This window comes from Gobius niger (genome assembly GCF_951799975.1).
Source record: "Gobius niger genome assembly, chromosome: 9".
NCBI classification, from domain to species: domain Eukaryota; kingdom Metazoa; phylum Chordata; class Actinopteri; order Gobiiformes; family Gobiidae; genus Gobius; species Gobius niger.
In genome coordinates, this window is record NC_136860.1 from 30730233 (window position 1) to 30758021 (window position 27789).

Here is a 27789-nt window from a genome sequence, read left to right on the forward strand (position 1 = left end):
TAAAACGACATAAACCAGGATCAAACCAAGGCTAAAAGTGTATTTAATTAGATATTTTGTGCTGCAGTGATAATACATGGCCTGGTTGTATTGGAAATAATACAGAGAAAAACCTTTATTGAGTAAAACAAGCTTCAGCATTAACCGCTTAAACCAAATCTAAAAGCTTCTAAAAAAAAAAAAGTGTCAAAAGAGCAACAAAAACGAGAAGAAAACAAGGATGAAAACGCAACATAAAGTGACAAAAAAAAAGCAATGAAAGTGCAGTAAATGAGTGAGGAAAACACAACAGAAAAGTGATGAAAATGTGATGAAAAAGCTACAACAAGGCAACAAAAAGTGGCATAAATGAGATGAAAAAGAATGGGGAAAAAAGTCAAAACAGCATGGACAGAGGAGGATCAGTTTGGATCATTTTTGTAGGGCTTAGCTTTTAATTGAGGCTGTGAGCTCTCACCAAGAAGCTTTTAGATTTGGGTAAAGCCAAACTGGAGAAAATGCACCTGGTTAAGGAGAGTGGTAAGAGTCTCATGTGAAGCTCTTTGTGACCATGTCTGTGAGAGGCGCTTTACAAATAAAGTTCTCTCTCTCTCTTCTTCGTCCGTCCTTCCTTCCTTCCTTCCTTCTTCTTCATCCTTCCTTCTTCTTCCTTCTTCTTCTACTTCTTTTTCTTCTTCTACTTCTTTTTCTTCTTCTTCTTCTACTTCTTTTTCGTCCTTCTTTCTTCTTCTTCCTCATCCTTCCTTCTTTCTTCTTCTTTCTTCCTCGTCCTTCCTTCTTTCTTCTTCTTTCTTCCTCGTCCTTCCTTCTTCTTCTTTGTCCTTCCTTCTTCTTCCTTCCTTCCTTTTCTTCTTTGTCCTTCTTCCTTCCTTCCTTTTCTTCTTTGTCCTTCTTTCGTCTTCTCCTTCTCCTTCTCCTTCTCCTTCTCCTTCTCCTTCTTCTTCTCCTTCTTCTTCTTCTTCTTCTTCTTCTTCTTCTTCTTCTTCTTCTTCTTCTTCTTCTTCTTCTTCCAGACCAAATCTACTCAAATTTTAGATTTAATCTCTCCATTCAAGTACATTTAAGTAACTATTACTACATTTAAACCAGACTGCAGAACATCCAAGGTCACAGTTTTGCTACTGAACTGTCACAAAACCCTGATACATTACTTTACAAAAATGCAAATAAACCCCATGTTGTCTTGTGCTCGTACTGTAGCCTGACTGAGGCAGCGACATCGCCATGGAGACGATGTCCCGCTCCCAGTCTGAGGAAAGGCTCACCGTATTTTTCTGGTTATTCTTCACCAATAGAAACACATGCGATAGTGTTTATTGGGTGAAATGTCACGCGGCGTGGCTTTATGATGAGTCATTTCACCTGCCCCCCCCCATCCCCCCCATCTCATCTCAAACTACACTGTACACCCCTATACGGCGATGTCATCTGAATCCCCGCGTATATAAAGTGCAATTCATCTCTAACCGCCGCAGCCTTTGGAGCAGCACGTGCGCCTTTTCTTTCTCCGAGACTTTCAATTTCAACAGATGGGGAAGTGCACAGAAAAGAATAGGAAATGAGACAGTGGGAGGGAAGGGGATGATGGAGCGGCGGATGATTCAAAGAGCCACGGGAGGAGAGAGGAAGAGAGAGCAGCGGGAGAGGCACAACCGAGGGGGGAGAGAGGGGACCGCCGGGGAGGGTGGGGGAGTGGTCCAAAGAGTGTGTGTGTGAGAGAGTGAGAGAGTGGGGGTAATGATTAGGAGGGTACAGCAGGGAGGGAGAGCGTGAGATGTGTGCAGTTTAGATTGGGTTGAAGATACAACTTTATAGGTTTGGGACAAAAGACAATAAAGGAGCAAAACAAATGATCAGTGGTTGAAAGGTTTTAGGGTTTGGGGCTAATTCGTGGCTAACATCAGTCTCTATTAAAGGGATATTTCAGGATTTTTTGACATAGGGCCTCATTTCCTAGTTATCCAGAGTGTTGCTGATACCTGGAGATTTTTTTTTTATAATTCATGCAGTTCTTATGTTTGAAGAGTTTCGTGGAGCTAGGCTAATGCAAGGCTACCACATTTCTATGGTATCAGCTAGCCTGCATTAAAAACAGTCTGACCCGCTCCACAGAGCACCTGAGGCAAATCACTTATAACGCCAGACTAACCATATAAATGTCTGTGTCCATAGAATAATTTTTGGAATATAACAGACCTTACATCACATGAATGATCGCATTTTGAGGGACTATTTTCTAGCAGATCACTCCGCCGCCGCGTAGCTTATACAACCACGAAGTTGATGCTGCTCAAATATAAGTTATTTTAAATGCAAAATGGTTAACACAGACATTTATATGGTTAGTCTGGCGTTTTAAGTGATTTGCCTCAGGTGCACTGTGGAGCGGGTCAGACTGTTTTTAATGCAGGCTAGCTGATACCATAGAAATGCGCTAGCCTAGCATAAGCCTAGCGCCACGAAACTCTTCAAACATAAGAACTGCATGAATTACACACAAAAAAATATCTCCAGAAACCAGCAACGCTCTGGATGAATAGGAAATGAGGCCCTATGTCAAAAATCCTGAAATATCCCTTTAACCTTGACTTTACCCAAATCTAAAAGCTTCTTGAAAAGAGCGACAAAATGTTAGAAAGTGTCGACAACACAGTAACAACGCAAGGAAAAAGATCAGTTTAGGTCATTTTTATAGGCTTTAGTTTTCAAATAAGGTGTTACACTGGCCCACAGGCAGCAAGCTTTCCCGGCAAGAACCTTTGAGATTTGTGCAAAGCCGAATTGGAGAAAATGTGCTTGGTTAAGGCGGGGGTTAAGAGGTTAAACAATGTATAATTTTTCACATAGACATTGTATTGGATTTTGGCCAAATACTTTTTTTCCCCACTGTATAAGCTTTCACCCGGAAACAGAAAATATACCTAATCTTCACAATAACATGTTTAAATATTGCGCTGATTCAATGTTTGCCCATAGACTTATATGGGACAATGCAATTTCAAGGGCCTTTTTCTCAAAACACATTTTTCTGTCATTGTGGCGACACTATGTCCACGTCAGTCGGACCTAAAGGCTTCAAATTTTCCTTCCAATATTTGGAAGATTTTTTCAGAGGGATTTTTTATTATTTAATCCCTAAGCCCCATTTATTGAGTTTTGAATGTCAAAAAAGAAGGCGAGAATTTAATTTTTTACAAATTTTTCCACTAAAAAACAGCTTATTTTAAAACTAAACAAGATCTCCAAAATCCCCTCTGAAAAAGTCTTGGTAACTCATTTATCAATAAAATGAAACCATAAATTTGAATGTAGCTCTATCCATTATTCAGATTTTGTCACCGAAAAACACCTTGTTCTTATATGAAAAAAAAAAATAACAAAAAACTTGCAATGTATTTTTTTTCTCACATTTATGCCAGTGATCTACAGCAAAAGTTTCAAATTGATATCTGTAAATATACATTTTTTTCCCCCTATTCCCCTGCAGTGTCTCGCCTTAAATGAATGAATACACAGTAAATGCTCTAAACTCATTCTCACCCCAGTTTTAAACGTGCTACAATGTAAACAAGCCCTGGTTTTCCATACAGCGGCGATGGGGTCGTCAACAACAGAAAAAAAAGGAGGGCACAAGTGTTTTCGCGCTGCTCACGGACATGAAGTAATGAGAGGGGAATCAAAGCGCCGCCGGGCCCGGAGCGCTCAGGCGTGCAGGAGCATCACGTAGACATTATGCATTAGAGTAGACACACGCACGGAGACTACACATGGTCCCGGTCACGCACTGGTCGGGACTCATGGCCTGGACTCGGCGGGGGGGCCCAGACACAGAGGGACATGAGGAGGAGGAGGAGGAAGGAGGGATGGTGAAAACAACAGAGGAAAGTAGAGCAGAGACAGAGGGGGCGGAGCTAAAGTGGCTGTTACTGACAGGACATGGGGAAAGTGATGAGTAAAGACGCACGCAGGGGTAAACGGGGTAAACAGGGGGCTTTAGTTATAGCTTTCACTTTAACTTTGAAGATTCCCTCTCATTTCTCATAGTTAGTGTTTATGGCTGAGCATTAGGGGCTTGTTTTCTTATTACTGGGTGATCTTTTCCACTTTAGTTTGACAAACCTTTTCATATAATGGCTCAAATAAATGTTTTGTTTTATTAAATTTATCCTCTATCTATCAACCCCTCACCCCCCACCAGAACCAAGCGCATTTTTTGGGGGGCTTTACCCAAATCTGAAAGCTTCTCGACTGGGGAGCGACGGTGTAATGCCTCATTTGAAAGCCAAGACTTATAAATGTGATCATAACAAGCGTTTTTGTTGTGTTTTCGTCTCTTTTTTGTTGCTTTTCCAGCAGTTTTTTTGTCAGTTTTTGTTGTTTTTTAATTGCTCATTTTGTTGCTTTTTTGTCGCATTTATGTCACGTTTTTTGGTCAGCATTTTTGTTGCATTTTTCCCATGTTTTCGCCATGTTTTTGTTGCTTTTCCAGGACTTTTTTTTGTCGCTCTTTTGTTGCGTTTTTGAATAGTTTTGTCACATTTTTGTCACGTATTCCATCCTCGTTTTCGCCGCTATTTTGATGATTTTGATACTTTGGGGGGGAAGAGGTTAAAGGGACTATATGGAGTTCAAAATGTTAAAATTATGTATGATTCCAGACCTGTTCACCACAACTGCCTCTAAAATCCTGCACTGTCACTCAAAAGTTGTTACTTCGGGTCCGATTCAGTTTTAGCTGAAAGTAAAATCTGGATCTTTTGTCCCAGCCTTTATTTGTTATGATAATATTTGCAACCAACCACAGCTGCTTGCATTTATTTCTGCTGCTCGAATGGGTTCTTGTTTATGGTCTGTGGCTAATGCTTTTCCTGGGGTCTCTCATTAGATTGAATAACATTACATTAAAGGCAGATGACAGAAAACTAAGACAAGTGGTTTAATAATAAGAATAATCATTGTATTAACCTCTTAACTCCCACCTTAACAAATCCCATTTTCTCCAGTTTGGCTCTACCCTAATCAAAAAGCTTCTTGGGGAAAAAGCAACAAAACAGCCACAAAAAATCAACAAGGATGTAAACGCGAAAAAAATGTGACAAAAACTCAACCAAAGAGTGACAAAAAATCAAAAAAATGTGACAAAAATTCAACAAAAATGTGACAAAAATTCAACAAAAATGTGACAAAAAAAAAAAGACAAAAAAAGACAAAAATTCAACAAAAACAAAAATAAAAAGACAAAAATTAAACAAAAATTAAACAAAAAGTGACAAAAATTAAACAAAAAAGTGACAAAAACTCAACAAAAATGTGAAAAAAAGAGAAGACAAAAATTAAACAAAAATTCAACAAAAACAAAAAAAGGCAAAAATTAAGCAAAAAATGACAAAAATTAAACAAAAAGTGAGTAAAAACTCAACCAAAAAGTGACAAAAATTCAACCAAAAAGTGACAAAAAACTCAACCAAAAAGTGACAAAAACTCAACAAAAATTAAACAAAAATTGAAAAAAAATTAAACAAAAAATAAAAAAAAATTAAACAAAAATTAAACAAAAATTAAACAAAAATTAAACAAAAACTTAAAAAAAAGAGACAAAAATGAAACAAAAATTCAACCAAAAAGATGACACAACACAGCAACAACGCAAGGAAAAAGATCAGTTTTGCGGGTCTTAGCTTTCAAATGAGGTGTTACACAGGCCTATATAACGGCCAAAGAGGACAGAATGCATTTGGTTTAGGCGGGTGGCAAGAGGTTAATCCCAGACAGAAAGTGAAAGTCCACCACAGCCACACTTGAAGTTACCGGTGCATTTTCCTTCATTTGCTCATGTGGTCCCTCAAACACTGAACAGACACCCAAACAGACTGGGGAGAAGTGGGTTACTGTAAGAGGCTTAGTGTCTCTATGTGTCTGGGGCCGTCACGCAGTTTATTCACACGAACGCTTAAATGCAACAATAACCGCTACATTCATGTCTGTGTCGGAGATTAGAGGAATGGAGATGATTTTTGGGACGTCCCACACTGTCTCCATGCAGCATATCAGAATATGGGAACGTTTGTTTTGAACACATGGCGCTTGGTAGATTCGCTAAGCCTTTTTTCAGTAATATTTTATGTTTCTGTTGGATAAATGTGAATAAAAATAACATGTACACAAAAAAAGAGATATTATCTGTGTATTTACATTTTTAACTGACTGAATCCGCCTCTCTTGCAGGTTCCGACTGCTCTCGTAACTTCACCTCTCCCACGGGGCTGATCGAGTCCCCGGGTTTCCCCGATAAGTACCCGCACAACCTGGAGTGCTCCTTCATCATCGTGGTGCCGCCCAGCATGGACGTGACCCTGAGCTTCCTCACCTTTGACCTGGAGAATGACCCCCTGCCGGGCAGCGAGGGCGACTGCAAGTACGACTGGCTCGAAGTGTGGGACGGCCTGCCCGGAGGTGAGCGAGAGCGGACAAGATTTATTAGACCTTTTTGAGCCATAACTAAAGAATGAGTTACATGAAATAGACACAGATGGCATTGCGTTATACTAGGGGGCGTGGCCTAGCTGAGGGGAAGGAAGTTTGTTACGGAAATTGCAAGATAGAGTTCGGGAATGTGATGTCATATCGCTAAACATCATGGGATTAGCAGCAATTATAAACTAATGGAGATTTTAAAAGTTCAAATACTGGAGTTATTGTTCACACCACAGTGAGTTAGATGTATTTACCAGAAGTAACTCAGCAGCTAACGGAGTTGTTCTACAGCTTTTTTCTCCACGTTTTATACTGTTTTTAGCTAATGTTAGTCTATGGAAAATGTATGCTAACAGCTGCAAAGATGGCGGATCTCCATGGTAACTGTGGACTTTCCCGAACTCTATAGCAGACCATAAGCATGTTTAGCACACACAAATGTAGTTGTGTGGAAATCGGGTCTATATGACTGAGACACAAATGTTTTGTCTCATTCTAAGCAGAGTTTGCAGTTGAAGTGAAAAACCGGCACTCAACTCTAGCGGTTAGCATGACGCTAACGTTAGCATCATGGTTAGCACTCTCTGTTATTTTGGGGGTTATTGGCCTGTTGAACCACTTCGCACCTCTCCATCTCTGTATTTCTATTTAGGAGTAAACACATAGTTCATTCAGAATTTGTTAAAGTAGTAATGTAATAATGTAGATGGTGAAATAGTAGTTCTTTTCCTCTTTATTTTCCTGCTCTGGCAGCTATGCCGTCTGTATCTAAAAGAATATTTGACCTTGATTTGAGTATAGGTTAAGTTACATTTAGCCTATCTGCCATTGTAATGTCCTTTTGCTCTTTAAAGCAGTACTAAGTAACGTGTTTACCTTAATAAATCCTTTCCGTAGTCCCTGTGGGGGTAATACAAATGTTTATGGGATGATTGGAGGGTCTTTCATCTCCCCCTGGTGTCTCTGGCCAGAAAACCATGTTTGCAACTTGACTGCCACCGGGCCGGAGCCATCAATACACACTAATGGAATCACGAAGAAGAAGCTAGCAGGCAAACGGGCAAAGCTAACTGCGGGCTAGCATCACTTGAAACAGTATTTACAGCCAAGTTTGAGTGAAAAAAAATATTTCTAGTGTATAATTGGATGTACAATATCCCTCTCTCCCTTCGCCTTTCCTGTCAGCGTAGTATTTACTCTCCAAGACAATTAATAAGTTAAAAAATTGCAACATGCTACGACACCTGCAGTTGCGCTTATGGCCTCTAGGGGCAAGAGTTACTTAGTACTGCTTTAAAGTAACAAAATAACATGAAATATCATGCGTCATCTGAAAATTTGATATTAAACCTCAATTAATAAGAAACAAATATTTTTTCATTGACTAACTTTTTTCAAAATATTGAAACAAGATGTTATACCAAGGAACAGTGGCTTTTTATACAAAAAGATAATAGTCGGTATGCTCATAATTCGGAGACGCAGGCAGGAGCAAAATAAACTATGAAATCAATATATATATAAAAAAAACAACCTTAACCTCTTACCACCCGCCTAAACCAAATGCATTCTGTCCTCTTTGGCTATTATAATGGCCTGTGTAACACTTCATTTGAAAGCTAAGACCCACAATACTGATCCTTTTCCTCGCGTTGTTGCTGTGTTGTGTCACCTTTTGTATGTTTTTTCTTTCTTTCTTTTTTTCCATTTTTGTCACATTTTTGTTGAATTTTTGTCTCATTTTTGTTGAATTTTTGTCACTTTTTTGTTGAGTTTTTTGTCACTTTTTATTGAAATTTTGTAATGTTTTTGTTGAATTTTTGTCACTTTTTTGTTGAGTTTTTTGTCACTTTTTATTGAATTTTTGTCACATTTTTGTTGAATTTTTGTCACATTTTTATTGAATTTTTGTCACATTTTTGTTGAGTTTTTGTCACTTTTTTTTCACATCTTTGTTGCGTTTACATCCTTGTTTTCCTCTCATTTTTTGTGGCTGCTTTGTGCTTTTGTCCCAAGAAGCTTTTTGATTAGGGTAAAGCCAAGCTGGAGAAAATGGGATCCGTTCAGGTGGGAGTTAAGGGGTTAAATGCACAGTTTTAACTAGCCTTAAACAGTGGCTATAGCAAAAGTGGTTGCTGGCAAAAGTGAACATATATCTCTCCAAAGTGCCCAGTGAAAGTTCTATGTTCTCAGTCCTGCCCACATTATTATTGAGCGAGGTGGAGTAGGCACTATTTTAGCCGCGCTGCGTTGGAAGATGAAAGCTGCGGCTCACAGGCAGCGTGTTGGCAGCTGCTGCGGCGCTGGACAGAACCGAAACTTTTCAACGGGGTAAAAAAAAAAAAAAAAAAAAACAGAGGCAGGAGGAAGAAGAGGGAGAGCACGGGGTGGTGTGGATATTTCTGTAACTGCTGCTGGAAGGGTTTACAAGGACAAACATGAAAAACAAAGCAACTTCGATCCGGTTTAACAGATATGGGTGAAGGGAAGGTAAAAACGCCTGAACACTTTTTGGAGGAGAGGTCAAGACGAGGTGGGCAGGCATGAGGAAAGTTCGATCGAAATAGTTTTGCAGATGTATTACCTATTCTGAGATTGTTGTCAGAAGAGTTGTGCAGGTATTGACTGTAAAAAACAATACTACTTAAATACTCTCCTTCCTTTTACCTTGGTAGTTTACACCAGGGCGAGGCGAGTTTGTGTAATGGAGGGACGATTTTCTTCATTGCCCAAACTCCAAGGACCGAACCTCAAAATTATAGCCCACGTAAAGCACCTTCTTCAGCAAGTTTTGTACATCATGTCTTAACTCCCGCATTTTGTCCCGTTTGGCTTTACCCAAATCTGAAAGTGTCTTGAAGAAAAGGGGGCAAAATAGCGACGAAACCGAGACGTAAACAAGGTTGAAAGTGTGACAAAAAAGATGACAAAAATGTGACAAAAGAATTACACAGAAATGACAAAAAAGTGACAAAAAATCCAACAAAAATCACAAAAAAAGCGATAAGAAAATCACCAAAAATCACACAAAAATCATACTAAAATGACAAAAACAACACACAAATATGACAAAAAAGCGACAAGAAAATTAAAAAAATCACACAAAAATTACAGGAAAATCACACAAAAAATGACGAAAAGTAACAAAAAAATCACCAAAAATCACACTAAAATCACACTAAAATGACAAAAAAAAACACACAAAAATGACAAAAAATCACACAAAATAATAATTTTGAAAAATCCACTTTTTTTCTGGAAAAAGGCGAGGAAAAAAATGATTTCATATTGGAAAAAGTGCCAAAAACATGAGTGACGACAACACGAGGAAAAATCATACATCAGTTTTGTCGGTCTTAGCTTTCAAATCGGGCATCACTCTGGCCTATAGGCCTTTAGAATCTGGTTAAACCGAACTGTAGAAAATGCGCTTGGTTAAGGCGGGGGGTAAGGGGTTAATGGGGGTGTTTTACAAGAAAATCTAACAAATATTACAGTATTTTCCTAATCTTTAGAGCTCTTTATCGTGTATTTGGTCTCTGGTTTGTGTAATATTTGTCAAAATCATCTTGGGGGGCCCGAGTTTCTATACTGGAGGACTGACGTTGCCCACCCCTGGTCTACACTTTACTGTAGCTATTGGTAAGATGCAGAAACAAAATGGTGGACAGTCGTCTTGCTTTTTTAGCCCTTTTCCCGGGTCCTTGGTGTGGTTTTCTCTGGGCACTCCAGCATCAACCCAAAACATGCACAATAGGACAACACCTATCAGTTTACTCATAACCAAGATCCTCAGCATCTGGAAATGGGTCCCCTGACTTACCCTTGAAACAGAATTATACAAATGAAAACTAAAGTCAACATTTTTGCTCCTTTGCTCTGAGTTTGAACTTTGTGGAGAAGGTACAGGAATCACTCAAAGAGCTAAAAGAAAAAAAAGATGTTTTCAGGAACAAATTGAAAGACAAAAGGAGGTTAAGCACAAGTCAGAGGAAGGAGATGAGCGGACGAGGTCAGCGCAAGTAAAGTTCAGCTCAAACGGAAATGAAAGTGGGTGGACTGTGAACAGGAAGAAGATCGCGGCGGTTTTTAGGATTCAAAAGGTGAGCTGCTCAAGACAAGAGCATGATGTAAACCCTGTGTGCTTTTAAGGGAATTAACTTTAATATATGGGCCACAAGCTTTCAGGAAATGGCCGAAAATAGGAAATTGAATCATGGAAAAGCACTATTGAGTGAGTGATGCAACTGCGAGCAATGGCTTATGCGTTTGTCTGAAATACACATAATTTAAATGACCTTAGAAAATTGAGCGGTAATTTTCTGTCAGGCCGACTAATGCAGCCCGAGACGGAGCAAACTTTCTATAGACACGAGAGCGGGATTTCTCGACAACTTTTGATCGATGCCGACAACTGCAAACACCAGACCAAACAAAATAATGTGGTTCTTTATGTTAGATGTGTAAGACTGCCAGGTAACTTTATATTGCGCTATCCCAGGGACCCACAAGCAATAAAAACCTTAGTATTAAAAGCATATTTTGTCAACCTGTTTTCCATACACTATGTCAGAGACCATTAACCCCTTAACTCCCACCTGAACCGAGCACATTTTCTCCAGTTTGGCTTTACCCCAGTCCAAAAGCTTCTGGAAAAAAAGCTGTGAAAATAGCAACAAAACTGAGACGAAAACAATGGTGGAAATGTGACAAACACGTGACAAAACATTGACAAAAAAGTGACGAAAAATGGATGAAAAAGTGGCAAAAATGTCACAAAAATGTCACAAGAAATTGACAAAAAATGGACGGAAAAATGACAAAATGTGACAAAAAAAGGACAAAAATTGATTTAAAAAATGGACGAAAAAATGACAAAAATGTGATTAAAATTTGACAAAAAAGTGACAAAAAATTTGAGAAAAAAAGACAAAATGTGAGAAAAAAAGACAAAAATTGGATTAAAAAATTGATGAAAAAATGACAAAAATGTGACAAAATGTGACAAAAAAATGACACAAATGTGATTAAATTCGACCAAAAAAATTTACAAAAATTTGATTAATTAATTAATTATTTTTTTTTACAAAAATGACAAAAAATGACAAAAAAGTCACAAAAAAGAGTTGAATACCCAACAAAAAAATGATGGAAAAGAATCTGATAACGTGAGGAAAAAGATCCTCTCGGTTCAGGCGGGAGTTAAGAGGTTAAACCATTACTTCTTTTGCTACAGCTGATTTCATTTCATGGCGTCCAAGCCTAGATATGGGATTTATGGATCTTTACACAGAGTCACAAACCTTGGAGATCTTTTGAATTTAAAGAACTGCTCAAAAAGACTGGCTTATATTAGTTTATTTTAGGAAGCCAGTGCGACAACTCACATGAGCACTAATTGTTGGTGCACGTTCTCAATCATACAGGTATTTTCAATCGTAGTCAAAGATTACAATACAGGTTGTGTGATAGTGAATACCCTAAAATAAATAGGTTTATTCCAAGAAAATGTTAATAAATCCTAGCGCCCTAGCTATAATATCAACCCTATCCACTTAAATATAATTCAGTGTTGATATTCCTGTTATAAAAGCACACAAAAGTAAAGCTCTGGCTCTTCCACAAGTGACATCAGTTCAAATTGTTTATGTTAGCTGTTCAGAAGATTCGATCGGATACCCGGCCTTAAATATCTCCCGCACTAACAGATGCTCTGATGAAGAGACAGTCTGTATCCCCTTCACCTGTCAGTGGTCCTAACGTCACGGATGATTTGTGTGTTTTCCAATTCGAGCCGTGCAATATGACATTTATTTCATTATTGCCCCACCAGCAGCTGCCACATTATGAGCTTAAATTACACTGGTTTGTGCCAAGCATTCGCGCACTGTATGTCAAAGTAATTAGTCGCTCACATGAACCCGCACAATCTACTATGACCAAACGCACTATTATTGGCACCAGCGTCACCGATGGAGAATTTTTCTCATACGTTTCGGTGCGGCTCTTTCGGCGTCTGTCAGAGCCAATTGGAAATTAATTATTGCAAGTCATTCAACAGAGCGATCACATATCACATTGTGGATTAAGGCAGTGTAATGGACACATCACCGCGGGCTAAATTTATCCTTGTAATTATGAGAGGAGCTCAGACGGGGAAGGAGTGGTGCAAATACGCTGTAAAGTAGAAGTCTATAGTACTATACGGATGTAAAAAATACAGTATTTGCTCTGAATGATTACAATTACTCAGGGTTATAGTCTTCCTGGATGCGGTATATCTTTTCCAGCTATCTCTCCATTTCCCCCCCAATTCATATCACATACCTTTTTTATTATTATACTATAGTAGTATAATATATTAACACTTCTGCTGCCAGTGCCACATTCCCCAACTTAGATCAAGAATCAAGAAATGTATTGAGTAACAAAGCGATGTATGTACTTAAAGTGCATGTGACATATTCTCCAGTTTGGATTCGGCTTTACCCGAATCCAAAAGCTTCTGGAAAAAAAGCTGTGAAAATAGCAACAAAACTGAGATGAAAACAATAATGAAAATGTCACAAAAATGTCACAAGAAATTGACAAAAATGTGATGAAAAAATAACAATAATGTGACAAAAAATGACCAAAAAAATGACAAAAATTTGACAAAATGTGACAAAAAAAAATTGACAAAAATGTGACAAAAAATGACAAAAATGTGATGAAAAAATGACAAAAATGTGATAAAATGTGACAAAAAATGACAAAAAAATGACAAAAAATTGACAAAATGTGACAAAAAGAATGTGACAAAAAGAATGTGACAAAAAGAAAATTACAAAAAATTTACAAAAAATGACAAAAAAAATTTACAAAAAAATGACAAAAATGTGAAAAAAAATGACAAGAAAATTACAAAAAATTGACAAAAAAATGACAAAAATACGACAAAAATGCGACAAAAAAATGACCAAAAAATGACAAAAATGTGATAAAAAAAGTTACAAAAATGAGTTGAATACCCAACAAAAAAATGATGGAAAAAAATCTGATGACGTGAGAAAAAGATCTCTCGGTTCAGGCGGGAGTTAAGAGGTTAAGCTACTGACAGGAAGTGACATAGATAGAGGTAAAGTTCCATAGTTGTCATTTTATTTCTCTCTTTTCCCCCATTGACACAACATGGTCGGCACGGCAACAGTTTAAAATTGTTTGCCTCTAGCTATGTCACTTCCTGTCAGTGTCCAATAAGGAAGTGAAACTATAAAAAGCTGGGTCATTTTTTTCCAGCAAAATCTTGAATATAATCGTTTTGTCCAATGTGTTAAATGTACTTTAAATAGTGTATTCACAGAGAAAGGCCCACAAGGCAGCCTTGCAGATTGGTTTTATAAAATTACTGAAACCTCTCATTGGAATTACAATTTCTACACTATTTTTAGCCGTTTTTTGGCAGACTATCAACATATTTATCACCCACTAATAAAGTCAAGCAAAAATCTGGCCCGTATGAATGATATCTCACAGCAAATTGTTTAGCAGAAGCGATAAACTGCACTTGTTAGCATCTCTTTGCTAACGTTAGCATATATAGCGTGAAGCTAGCATAGTTTCCTAGTTAGCATTGTCAGTTATATAGGCTGTTGAACCATTTTGCTCCTCTCTATGTCACCGTATCTTTATTTACTAGAAAAATATATTCATAATTCAGCATTTATTAAAGTAATGGTGGAGAAATGGGAGAAAGGGAGGTTTTTCTCTTCTTTGTCCTCCATCTCTGGCTACTTCGAACCTGACCATATATGGAAATTTCCATATAATTTTCCATATATGGTCACAAAGACGGCATCTATAAGGAAGAGAAAAAAGGCCATAGCCATTTTCATCAAAAAGTCTACATATCTGGACTCAAAACATTGGCTTGTTTGTTTGTTTGGGGAGTAACTGCTCTTTATCCGCTGAGCCGCACAGTCCAGTTGTAAAGCATGGAATTTCTCGTCGCTTCCACCTTTTTTTTTTTTTTTTTTTGTGGACGAGCCATCTCTCCTCCACATACCAAATTATGATACAATCTGGTCTGAAGCGCGCTGCTAAGGTCATTCAAGGGACAAGTGTGCCTTCTGTCAGCTGCCTGCCTCTTGGTCCGACTCCAAAAATACTCCGCACTCCGCCGGTTGTTATTTTTTCGAGCGAATTTTGAACGCAACCATTGTCCGTTCCTCTTTTACCACTTTTTTTTTTTTTTTTCCCTCTCCCCTCAGAAGAATTATTACAGTTATTTGCTCGTGCGGCCCATTTCAAATATCCAGCGTGTCCAAAAGAGAGGAAAAAAAAAAAAAATCAATAGCGCACAAACGATTGCCAGCTATTTTCTCCCACCTCCTACTTCTCCGAGGGCTTTATAGTCACGTTGTGTGGATAAATGTACTGTATCCGCCTCCTTTGCTCACCCATACACATAAATCTGGGCTCTGGATTGCGCTGAACTCCTCGCGTTGACAAATACAAGTTGCGGCATCAGGGGAAAAAAGACATTGGAGCTGTCATTTAGATGCATGGACGCTCATTGATAGAGATGTTTTGTATGAGAAGTATTAGATTGGTACAAGGGGGTGGACAATGGATTATGCTGGGATTTCCCGGATGAGCCCCAAGTACTGAGCAGTTCGGGATGTCATGTAAAGCGCTGCAGAACAACTTTGTTAGCTGTCAGGTTAGCAAAGATACATCTAACACACTGCAAAGTTCAAATGCTTTTATATGAAGGATAACTCCACATTTTACATTTTAAATTCCCCATTGGTTTGTTATGGATTGTGCCTGAATTCCTGTAATGTTACCGGTTTGGACGACACAGTCAATGTGTAAAAATAAATGAAAATGGAAGCACTAGTTATGTCCCGCCCACATCCAAGGGTAAAAATCATTTCACCCATTCAAATTTCACACTGGCTTTTCGAAAAATTCAAAGTTTAAGAGTTTAAAATCATGGCACAGGTTAATCAGCTATTAAAGGGACTATATGGAGTTCAAAAATGTTAAAATTATGTATTTTCCTCCCCTACATGTTCCAGCCTTGTCCTAATGTGTAGAATGAGCCCGGACCTGTTCTCCACAACTCCACAACACTCTAAAATCCTCTACTGTCACTCAAAAAGGTGTTAATTTGGGTGCGAAGTGCCGTCATGCACGAGCTTAATATAGAAGGTGCAGTTACACGTATGACCTGAGGTGGCAGGAGTGAGCATAAAATGGCAAACTTGCATCTAGCCCCTTTAACAAACCATTTTAAATCGAAGTTGTATCTAAAAATGTATAAAGTGAAAAGCTATGAGAGCATTTTGCCGTATTTTCAAGTATTTAGTGGTACATAGTTGATTAGCCTGTACAATATATTGCAAAAAAGTATCGTAGCGCGATATTAGGTGATGCTATATCCGTATCACAAAAGGCCACAATATATCGGAGCATCACTAGAGTCTTTATCTGACTGAGATCGACACCGTTTTTTGCAAACTCAACCCAAAACAAACAATGCATTGAACTTACAAATGTGTGAAATGGACATCGTGTTGAAATAGTTTTGTGAAATACCACAATATCGTTATCGCAATATTGCAAATCCGTATTCAATATCGTTCAGCCCTACTGCGTTGCACTTTTAAACTCTTAGTATATATATTTATTTGAAAAGTTAATGCAAGATATAAATGTGATTTTTACTTCAGGACCTGGAGTGGGCGGGACTGTCGAGCTTGGCTTGTTATTGTAAAGACACAAAGTTTCCATTACCTGCTGACAATGCTAATTCTTTCAATTAAGTAGTAGAAGCACAAATCCTACACCAATTAGGAACGTTGTTTTCACTGATAAAGGATCAGAGCCCTCAGAGAAAACTTACACAGTCACCACCAAGAGACTACACAAGCTCTGTACAATCAGATGGTGTTGCTTTCCTGCTGTTGCGATATAACTAACTACTGCGCCACCGTAGTCTTATTCCGAACCGAATTTAAGCCTAGAAACGTCTGTGCACTTTCTAGGCATAGAAGTATCTCAGAAAATCAGATTTATTTTTTGAGTAATTTCGTCCAATGAAACCAAAACAAAAAAAATGGCGACCTGACGTTAATGAAATTCTGTATAATAAACACAGTATTCATATTCTTTGCAGTGGGCCCTCTTATTGGTCGATACTGCGGCACCAGAGTACCTCCCGAGATCCAATCATCGACCGGGATTCTGTCTCTGGCCTTCCACACCGACATGGCAGTGGCGAAGGACGGCTTCTCTGCGCGCTACAACATGACGCATAAAGAAGTTAGCGAAAGTAAGTATTAGCATTTTGTTTTTTCATCTCATCACTTCATAATAAAACAAAATCTAAGACACTTTTTCTTCTTCTTCTGGTCACAGCTTTCCACTGTAGCAACCCATTCGGTTTGGAGTCCGGGAAGATCACAGACGACCAGATCACGGCCTCTTCGAGCTTTTACGATGAACGCTGGCTCCCGAGACAAGCGCGACTCAACTGCAACGACAACGCGTGGACTCCCAACGAGGACAGCAACAGGGAGTACATCCAGGTACGGGACGGTTTTATACGGTACTTCGTAACAGCTGGATCTTAGTGCAGATAAAGCTTACCTAGCAGGGTTCTTCAGCACTGAATTCCCCCACCATTCAAAACATCCTCACGGGCTTTTTCTTAGCAACGTCTGTGTCACAGGAAGGGGAAAGTAATGAGCGAGCAACAGCGACTTCACTCTAATCATCAAAATCTCTGGAATTATTATATGCAAGCCAAGACCAAACCACCATGAACCGCTTCTAGGCAAAAGTGATTTCATTTGGCTACAAACATGCCCATATTCAAGTCTTTTAACATCTGTTGGCTCCGTCACATCAGGCGAAACAATTTTTTTCTAAAGCATCCATTCGTGGTCAAAAATGGGGTCAAATTCAGGTGCTAATTTGGCTGGAGTTAATTCGTTTGTTGCACGCTGTTGTTAAGATTAGCGTACTGTAATTCCCGGACTATAAGTCGCACTTTTATTCATAGTTTGGCTTGCGATGCAACTTATTCTCAGGTGCGACTTCTATATCAAAATATATAATCCCACAATGTTTGGTAATTTCACCCTGACAGCCGCTAGAGGGCGCTCCATGCTCGTTTGTAGACTTATACTCCGTTTTTCGTCTTCATTTTGCATTTTTGGCTTTTGCAACTTTTACTCAGGAGCGACTTATATATGTGTTCTTCATCTTTATTTTGCATTTTTGGCTGGTGCGACTTATACTCCGGAGTGACTTATTTATGTTTTTTACTTCCTCATTTTGCATTTTTTTTTGGCTGGTGAGACTTATACTCAGAAGCGACTTATATATGTGTTTTTCGTCTTTATTTTGCATTTTTGGCTGGTCCGACTTATACTCAGGAGTGACTTATAGTCCGAAAAATACGATAGTTAGAAATGTTGTGTTGATAGTAATTTTACACTGCTGTGGCCAATGTTTAGGACTATCAATCACATGAGTGAGAAAACTATTAAAAGTTACCTGTGAGAAAGTTGTCGTCAGTCCAACATTTGGGGCATGTTTCTTCATTTTGTGGCTTTGTCGCAGCTGTTTGTCAACAAGTCACATTAACACAGAACATCACAGTGTTGTGCCGTCTTTATTTTACATTCCAAAACACCCAAGATTCAGGATAATAGCATCTCCTGCAGTCACACCCTGTGTTTTCCTATGAGCTGCTGCCTGATGTTTGCCCCCTCACCTTCTTAACCCAGAGGGGGTTCAAAATTCTCCGATGTCCGACCTTGTGGATGTACAACACTTAGCTATAAACCAAATAGTCAGACCACACACCCTTTGATTCTTTATTTTAAGATATGCCAAGCCAGATACTTATGCAATGCGTGTATAGATTCACAGAGCGATAAATATTAAAAGCCGTAAAATCAACGTTTTAGCCGCGAGACACCAGTGCAAAGAGCATTGTTTCCTCTACTCTTTCGCCGAGCCAACTTTGTGCCATTGCGGTGCCAAGTCTGAGTTATGCGTCTGTCGAAGGGCGAGGGGGAAGAGAGAGCTACACTCACACGACCCCAAGACGCACAGGCCAATGTTCAGACTTCTGTAAACAGGAGAATATCTATGGAGCCTTTCCAAGGGCAGCCAACTCTCAAACTTTTTTTTTTTTTTAATCTCCCATCGGGCTGAAAGTTATGGTTTGTTCGTGTTTGCTGTGGATACAAGAGTGTTACGCATTAGGATGGTGCCAAAAGCAGTCAGAGGCAATTGTCAGTCATGTTTTCAGTGGCAGAATTACAAAGTTAGCATGTTTTTGGACTCAGTTTTTCAATGTTCAGTGACGTAAACCAGCGGGATAAGCATTTGTCTAGACTGCCGCGTTGTTTGTGCCACTTCCAAGCCTGGGTAAATTGAAAGACGTGTCATAGTAAGTAAGTAAGCATCAGATGTTAGGGTTAGTCCTGTAAGCCAACATGTTTCTGAAGGAAGCGTGGTGTCCTGCACTGGTCAGCTGCTCCACCTCCTCCTCCCTCTCACTCGTTCTCGACTCTTGTGACGCCTCCACTGTGCTGCAGGTGTGGGGGGCTCTTGGTGCCAGATCAGTTAGCTAGCTAGCGTTAGCTGTTTGTGTTTGTTTACCTTCAACAAAAACTGCTTCCTTCATGACCATCAAGGACTCTCTGCTGCTGCTGCTGCAAAAAAAAAATCCACAGAACCCCACAATAACACAGCAAACATTCTACGTGGAAGACAGAAACTGCAATTCAGCTCACAGCAAAAGGCAAAAAACGCTGCTGCGCCAAGGGAGAGGGAAGCAGCTGCTTGTTTACGTGCCGCCATTGGAGATTACCGCCCATATAAGCTTCTAAAACAATTGCGAAATTAAAAAGAGTATGCTATCTGCAAACCAAGCACATTTTCATCATGTCAGCTTTACCCAAATCTAAAAAGCTAAGATTTTTCCTTGCGTTGTTGCCACGTTGTCATGTTTTTGTCGTATTTTTGATGCTTTTTCAATGCTTTTTTGTTGTTTGGTTTTTGTTTTTATTACTTTTTTGTCACTTTTTTGTTGCTTTTTCATCCTTGTTGCCAAACTGGAGAAAATTTCCTCTGGGTAATACAAGTGTTAATGGAATGATTGGGTGGGTCTCTCATCTCCCCCTGGTGTTTCTGGCCAGAAAATCACAGTTGTAACAGGACAACCCAATACACACTAATGGAGTCACGAAGAAGATGCTAACAGGCTAACGGGCAAAGCTAACTGCGGGCTAGCGCCACTTTAAAGAGGGGGTATTATGCTTTTTTCAATCACATAGCACCAGTCTATAGCACACTGCAATGATGATGAAACCTTCTGTTGGTCTGTAAATGCAGTAAATTAGAATAACTGCCTTGTATAAAATTGCTCTCTCAAAATGGCTGTAGTGAATGTCTTGAAATAGGCCTCTGTCTCTTGAAGAACCTCTGACCCTTTCCGACACGCCCCCTCCACACGCTGTCTGTGGCATCAGTGGGGAGGGGGTTCTGCTGAGGAGCAGTGGTTGGTTACTCGGCTGGTGACGAAAGCTCGGAGGCGTCTCCAGGAGGTGGGGGCGTTCCTAGGAGGACTCAGGCAAACCTATCCCTAAAATGGCCGCCGTCAGAGTTTTTACAAATTACTCAAAAATACGTGAATGTGCCAAGGCAACACTTCAGGCATGTTTTTAATGAGGGAATGACATAATAACATGATGTAAAGCTTGAAAAAGTCCATTTTGCATAATACCCCCCCCTTTAAACAGTGTTTACACCCAAGTTTGAGTGAAAAATAATAATCTCCATTGTGTAATTGGATGTACAATATCCCTCTCTCCCTTCGCCTTTTCTGTCAGCGTAGTATTTACTCTCACGGAGAGGTAATAAGTAAAAAAATTGCAACGTGCTACGACACCTGCAGTTGTGCTTATGGCCTCTAGGGGCAAGAGTTGCTTAGTACTGCTTTAAGCTCAGCTCACACTATCTCAAACTAGTGATAACAATCGGCCATCTTTTTCCCATTTGTAGCTTGGTGCTTGGACTGTTTCTATTAGCTTAATGCAGAAACATATTCTATAATGTTTGGAAAGTTTAGTTGCTATGCGGATTTCTCCAATGCACTCATCTAGTTGTCGGTTTTCAAAATCCCCAAACCAAATAGGGCAAAAAGGAGAAACCTCAGAAACCATTCCCAATAAACTTTTTACACATATTCCTTGCTAGCACTACCAACTTTTTTTTTAACATATGCTTAATTGTAACGTGGCTCTGAAGTAAAGCAGACATCGTCCATATGGGAAAGGTTTGAGTCTTTCCAAACCTTTAAAGCTAAACGTGGGATACGGAATAATAAATCTAGGCTAACTTTAAGAATTACTGCGTATGGTTATGGGAGCCGTTTCACAGGCCATCAATCCATACTATATTATGGCCATATTTTATTGGCGAATTTGGCCGCAGCTGCAAAGGTTTCGCAAATCCATGAATTTTATTTGACGGCCACGCCTCAAGGAAAGCCCGCTACGCTCTTAACGCAAAATCTCGTGCGATATTCGCTTTGACACTGAGCAGAACGGTAGCAACAAATTCGGTTTTTGCTTCGATCCAGCCATTTTTCATGTTATGCTAAGACAAGTACACGTGTCCGAAAGTGTGGGGAAGACGTAGCAGAGACAGGCAGTGGATAGATTGCAGCAGTAGTAGAGTAGAGGTTTTTTTTTTTTTGGGAGGGGAGATCCACGGGGAGCGAGATTCAGGGCCGCCCCACACAGGAAAGAGCTGAGGCCAAGCAGGCAGGACGAGGAGCCAAGGTCCCATCACTCCGCGGCACATCCTTCCTCTCTCACCTCTCACCGCAGCTGACAGATCGCCCCGCCCGCCCGCCCGCTCCGCGCAAATCTGCTGACGCCGAGGAATTCACCCGAACGGGGATCAATGCTTGTGTTTAGTACGGCTTTAAGCGTTTTGGATGAGCATTTGTTGGTTGTTTAAAGCTGCCAAAGGAGCTCAAAATATCTATTAATGTGCTTTATTAACCAGGGATCCAGCACCGTGAGTTGTGTTTTACTCACACAGATATGAAGGGTTTTATCCAGAAACTACAAGGGCTTAGCTTTCAAATGAGGCTTTGCACTGGGCTAGAGGCTGCAAACAAAAAAGCAACAGAAATACGGCGAAAAAGTGACAATAAGGCGACAAAAAGGGACAAAAAAGCGACAAAAATATATGAAAAAAACAACAACAAAAAAACATGAAAAGCGATGAAAATAAAAGGGAAAGGGAAAAAAGGGACGGAAACATGAGAAAAAGAGACAAAAAAAACATGAAAAAGCGATAAATATTTGACAAAAACATTACAAAAAAGGGACAAAAAGGACCAAAAAATACAATAAAAAGGGATGAATACAAAAATATGACAAAAGAGTGACGAAAAAATTGACAAAAAAGATTCAAAAAGTGAGAAAAAGAAAGTGATGAAAACATGAGAAAAGAGGACAAAAAAGAGACACAAAAAAACATGAAAAGCGATGAAAATAAAAGACAGATAAAAAACATGAAAAAGTGATGAATACGCGACAAAAAAGGGCCAAAAAAGAGACAAAAAAAACATGAAAGAGCAACAAAAAAACATGTAAAGCGATGAAAATGGAAAGGGAAATGGGAAAAAAGGGATGAAAACATGACAAAAAGAGACAAAAAAACACGAAAAAGTGATTCATATGTGACAAAAACATTACAAAAAAGGACAAAAAGAGACACAAAAAAACATGAAAAAGTGATGGAAAAGTGACAAAAACATGACAAAAAGGGACAAAAAACCCATGAAAAAGCGATAGATACAGTATGTGGCAAAAACATAACGATAAAGGGACAAAGAAGAGACAAAAATGTGACGAAAACGGGACAAAAAGGGACAAAAAAGAGACAAAAAAAAACATGAAAAAGTAATGAAAAAAGTGACGAAATAACATGAAAAATCAAACAAACAACAAAAACTACAAAAACCGCAACAAAAAAGCATCAAAAATGTGACCAAAACACAAAAAAGCGACTAGAATGCAATGAATAAACAACAAAAAGGCAACAAACATGTACGCCCTTTGGGTAATGCCAAACTGGAGAAAATGCACTCAGTAAAGGTGTGGGATAACTGGCCATCTCGCATGTTTACCCTTCCACTAAAATGTACTTTAGGACTGATCTCAAAAAGAGACGTCGTTTGAACTTTTTTGGTTAAATAAATAAAGGTCCAAACAGAACAATAAAGTGGGCATACGTTAGCTAATTGTCAGATGGAACCTGCAGAGAGCTAATGCCTGATTGTAACTTAATATAATCAGCTCAGATCAAGGGCCTTTTGTAATGCCACAAATCAATGTCGGCACAACGGTTGTATTTGAGAGTTAGTTGATTATGATGAGATTCTATAAAAGCTAATCTTGTGCCTATTGTCAGCTGAGTGAGCTTCAGACTGTGCGACACCGTCAGTGAGCCTCCCTCCAATGGTGCCACTTGTAAACTATGAATAAACGGCCTCGATTGAGCGATGCTGTGATTATTAGCGCTGAAAGTTATAGCGGCGTGACTCAAAGATTTTGGATAGTGCCTCGGAGTTTATTACTCGTAAAAAAAATTCCGTCTAACTCTAAATCCATCCGACCGTCCTGCGTCCCAGCTGTCCCCATGTGTTAGCACTTAGTGGGAGGGCGATCATGTGACAGGTCATGTGACTTACAGTCTCGCAAACAGCTGTAGTGTTTGTACATGTAAGTCTCTCATTAGGGCACTATTTTCAGACGGATTCTCGACTGACACTTCTATCTGTGGCAGTTTTCAACACAGTGTTAATGTTTGTCGACTAAATAGGATTTTAATGAAGACTTAAACCATGACAACATCTCCAGAAACATTGAGCAGAATGGACTAAAATGATCCAGTCAACATACAGTTTTGAAGTTGTGTTGGCTACTTGTCACTGTGAGGTTTTTATGAATCCCCGGTTTTTACGCTATGACCAAACCCGACAGAGCACAGTGACTCAGCCTCGTCCCATCTGCACTTCTTCATTTCTCTCCGTCTGCGTGACGTTGTGGATTATTCTTAGAACAATCCTCATTTACAACTGTTTAGTGTTAGTTTCGTCCTGGTTTCGTTCGGGAAAGGCCTAATTTAACCCCAAACTGAACTGAGCACATTTTCTCCAGTTCAGCTTTACATAAAATCTAAAAAGTTCTTGGAACAAAGGTCAAAGCTTTGACAAAGTGACAAAAAAAAAGCGCTGAAAAAGTGGCCAAAATGTGATAACGCAACAAAAAATCTGATGAAAATGTAATGAAAACTTGACAAAAGCGCAACAAAAAAGCCACGAAATCAAAGAAATGGCAAAAACTCAACAAAAAAGTGTCAAAAATGTGAAAAAAGTGGCCAAAAATGTGAAAAAAAGACTCAACAAAAAAGTGTAAAAAATGTGGTAAGAAAAGGGACAAAAATGTGGAAAAACTCAACAAAAAAGTGTCAAAAATGTGTAAAAAGTGGCCAAAAATGTACAAAAAACTCAACCAAAAAATGGCAAAAATGTGACAAAAAAGTGTCAAAAATGTGAAAAAAGTGTCAAAAAATGTGAAAAAAAAACTCAACTAAAAAGTGTCAATAAAGTAACTCAACAAAAAAGTGTAAAAAATGTGACAAAAAAGTGTAAAAAATGTGGAAAGAAAAGGGACAAAAATGTGGAAAAACTCAACAAAAAAGTGGCAAAAATGTGACAAAAAAAGGGGAATAAAGTAGCACAAATGTGAAAAAAGGGGCCAAAAATGTACAAACAACAAAAAAGCCACGAAAGCTCATCAAAGAACTGGCAAAAACTCAACAAAAAAGTGTCGAAAATGTGGAAAAAAAATGGCCAAAAATGTACAAAAAACTCAACCAAAAAATGGCAAAATGTGACAAAAAAGTGTCAAAAATGTGAAAATAGTGGCCAAAAATGTACAAAAAACTCAACCAAAAAATGGCAAAAATGTGACAAAAAAGTGTCAAAAATGTGAAAAAAGTGTCAAAAATGTGAAAAAAGTGGCCAAAAATGTGAAAAAAAACTCAACAAAAAAGTGTAAAAAATGTGACAAAAAGTGTAAAAAATGTGGAAAGAAAAGGGACAAAAATGTGGAAAAACTCAACAAAAAAGTGGCAAAAATGTGACAAAAAAGGGGAATAAAGTAGCACAAATGTGAAAAAAGGGGCCAAAAATGTACAAACAACAAAAAAGCCACAAAAGCTCATCAAAGAACTGGCAAAAACTCAACAAAAAAGTGTCGAAAATGTGGAAAAAAAATGGCCAAAAATGTACAAAAAACTCAACCAAAAAATGGCAAAATGTGACAAAAAAGTGTCAAAAATGTGGAAAAAGTGGCCAAAAATGTAAAAAAAATACTCAACAAAAAAGTGTAAAAAAATTGACAAAAAAGTGTCAATAAAGTGTCAAAAACTCAACAAAAAAGTGTAAAAAATTTTACAAAAAAAGTGTAAAAAATGTGGAAAGAAAAGGAACAAAAATGGGGAAAAACTCAACAAAAATGTGACAAAAAAGGGGGGGAAGTAGCAAAAATGTAAAAAAAAAAAAAAAAGGGGCCAAAAATGTACAAAAAACTCAAACAAAAAGTGTCAAAAATGTGACAAAAAAGTGTCAAAAATGTGGAAAAAAGGAGCCAAAAAAATGTGACGAAAACTCAACAAAAACGCATCTAAAAAATGACAAGTGTGATAAAGAAAAAAAAAAACCTCATAAAAAAAAAGCCACAAAACAGCAAGAAAACCTCAAAAGTGACGACAACACGGCAACAACTTAAGGAAAAAGATCTGGTTCGGTCAGTTTTGTCGGTCTTAGCTTTCAAAATGAGAAATGACACTGGCATATAGACTGTAAGCTCCAGTCGAGACGCTTTTAGATTTGGGTTAAGCCGAGGTAAAGGTTAGATCTGGTGGTTACGTGTCCAAACTCTTGCATACCATTACCCTGTATAGTTATCTGCAGGCCTGTCTTTCCAGTAACCGTTGGTGCTTTGATGTCCCTGCCTTGTTTCCCCGGCGTGGCCCAGTGAGCGCAGGCCTGAGTTGATACTGCTGGTGCGAGTGGTTATTCTAACAGCTCTGTGATGGATGACTCGGGGTCTCCAGGAAGGCTCACTTAACTCTCTCCCCCCTCTCCCCCTCTCTCTCTCTCTTGCTTCTCATCTGTGTCTCGGTGGCGGACTATCGATTAGTTGTCTTGGTGGATCCGCGGCTGCCCCTAAGCGTGCGGCCTCTGGTGTGTGTGTGTGTGTGTGTGTGTGTGTGTGTGTGTGTGTTTGTGTATGTGTGTGTAGGAAGTAATCTAAAACACCTGTCTCGCTGACAGATAACAAATGCTGGCTTTTACCTCCCCTGGTGCGAGCTACGAGACCCAAGTGGCACAAGCCGCCGCACACGCCCGCTCGCCCCGAACACACACACACACACACACACACACACACACACACACGCACACACACACACACCGCGCTGCACAACAAGTTCTGATTAATCTACAGGTCTCCACAGCTCCATTGGAGGAGAATAAATGTTATAACCCGCACCAGAAACTTTCTCATCTTCTGCTTTTATTTGTCGGCAGTGACACCGGCTGCATCCCTTATTGCCCCGCACCTAAAGCAATCAGCGCCTGGTATCAGTGTTACCGCCCGGGCAAATGAAAAGTTACCAAGCATGGCATTTATTATAGCATATACTCGGGCATGCATTCATTTTCTGCAGCCGAGAAGTGTGGGAGGAATCGCTGAGGTCTACGCCGCCTGCATCCAGTATGAGGCATGACAGTTTACGACCATTATGACTGCTGTAGTTAAACCTCTCACCACACGTTTTCTCCAGTTCAGCTTTACCCAAACCTAAAAGTTGACCGCATATTGGCCAGTGTGATGCCGCATTTGAAAGCTAAGACTAAACTAATTCAAACGGATCTTTTTCCTTGCGTGCTAGTCACTCTTTTGATATTCTGATTGCTTTTTTATTGCATTTCCGTCACTTTTTCATCGCTTTTCTGTCACTTTATTGTTATACCTTGGTTGCTTTTCTGTCATGTTTTTGTCACTCTTTCGTTGCGTTTTCATCCTCGTTTTTGTCGCTATTTAGAAGCTTTTTTTTTAAGCTTTTTTTTAAGCTTTTAGATTTGAACTGGACACAACTCCACTATATGGAGTTTAAAAATGTTTAAACAAAGTATTTTCCTCCCCCTATATGCTCTAGCAATGTCGTGTAGAATGAGCTCAGACCTATTCTCCACAACTGCCTCTAAAATCCTGCACTGTCACTCGGTCTGAAGCTCCGTCATGCACAAGCTTTAAGGGGCTAGATTCAAGGTGGTCATTTTATGCTCACTACTGCCACCTCAGGTCTTATGCGTAGCTGCAGTCTCTATATTAAGCTCATGCATGACGGCACTTCGGACCCGAAGTGACAATTTTTTGAGTGAGTCTACACATTAGGACATGGCTGGAACATGTAGGGGAGGAAAATATATAATTTTAGCATTTTTAAACTCTTTTAAAACTGTATAGTCCTTTTAATATAAAGACTGCAGTTACGAGTAAGACCTGAGGTGGCAGTAGTGAGCATAAAATGAGCAATTTGCATGTTGTCTCTTATACTTAACTTATGCTGACTCTGCTGTTGTAAAAAACATTAAATCGGATCCTAACTGCGGTTGGTCCGGTCTCAGTTAGGCAACACTATGTGCCCAATGAATGACTGAACATTCTGAACGACCGGGTTATTCCATCAATGGATTTCTTCTTCTTTTCTGATGAAACTGGTTGTTTTATATAATTAATCGGTCAATTAAAATTGTATTACTTTAACTGGTTAATTAAACAATGTTAATGTGAAATTAAATACATAAACAACATTTAAAATTAATACTTAAATGACAAATAGAACCTAAACCAGAATGATATGCCTGGTTCAGTTCAATCCTTTGCTGTTGTGTCTGTTTTGGCTCAGAAGAAATAAATAAATCATCCTTTTGTGTTGATAATTGCTGCCCCGCCTTCTTTTTACATATGCAAATTAGTATCGATACTTTTTGCCCAATATCGATGCTTAAAAAGTAGCCGTTTGGTATCGATATATTGATACTTTGGTATCGATCCGCCCATCCCTACTGACCACAGAGTCCAGATCTTAACCCCATTGAGAATCTTTGGGATGTGTTTGAGTAGGCTTTGCGCTGTGGTAACACTCTCCCATCAT

General features: G+C 39.1%; 1 protein-coding gene across 2 annotated transcripts in view; it reads left to right on the top strand.

Annotated features, from left to right (window-relative positions):
* LOC306968102 (neuropilin-2-like) overlaps positions 1–27789 on the top strand; it is a 205034-nt gene that overhangs the window by 71261 nt on the left and 105984 nt on the right. For both annotated transcript variants that reach the window (XM_079563393.1, XM_079563394.1), the window contains exons 4-6: positions 6226–6453; positions 16637–16792; positions 16879–17048. In XM_079563393.1, the coding sequence (XP_079419519.1) occupies positions 6226–6453; positions 16637–16792; positions 16879–17048 (554 nt within the window). The remainder of the gene's footprint in view (positions 1–6225; positions 6454–16636; positions 16793–16878; positions 17049–27789) is intronic.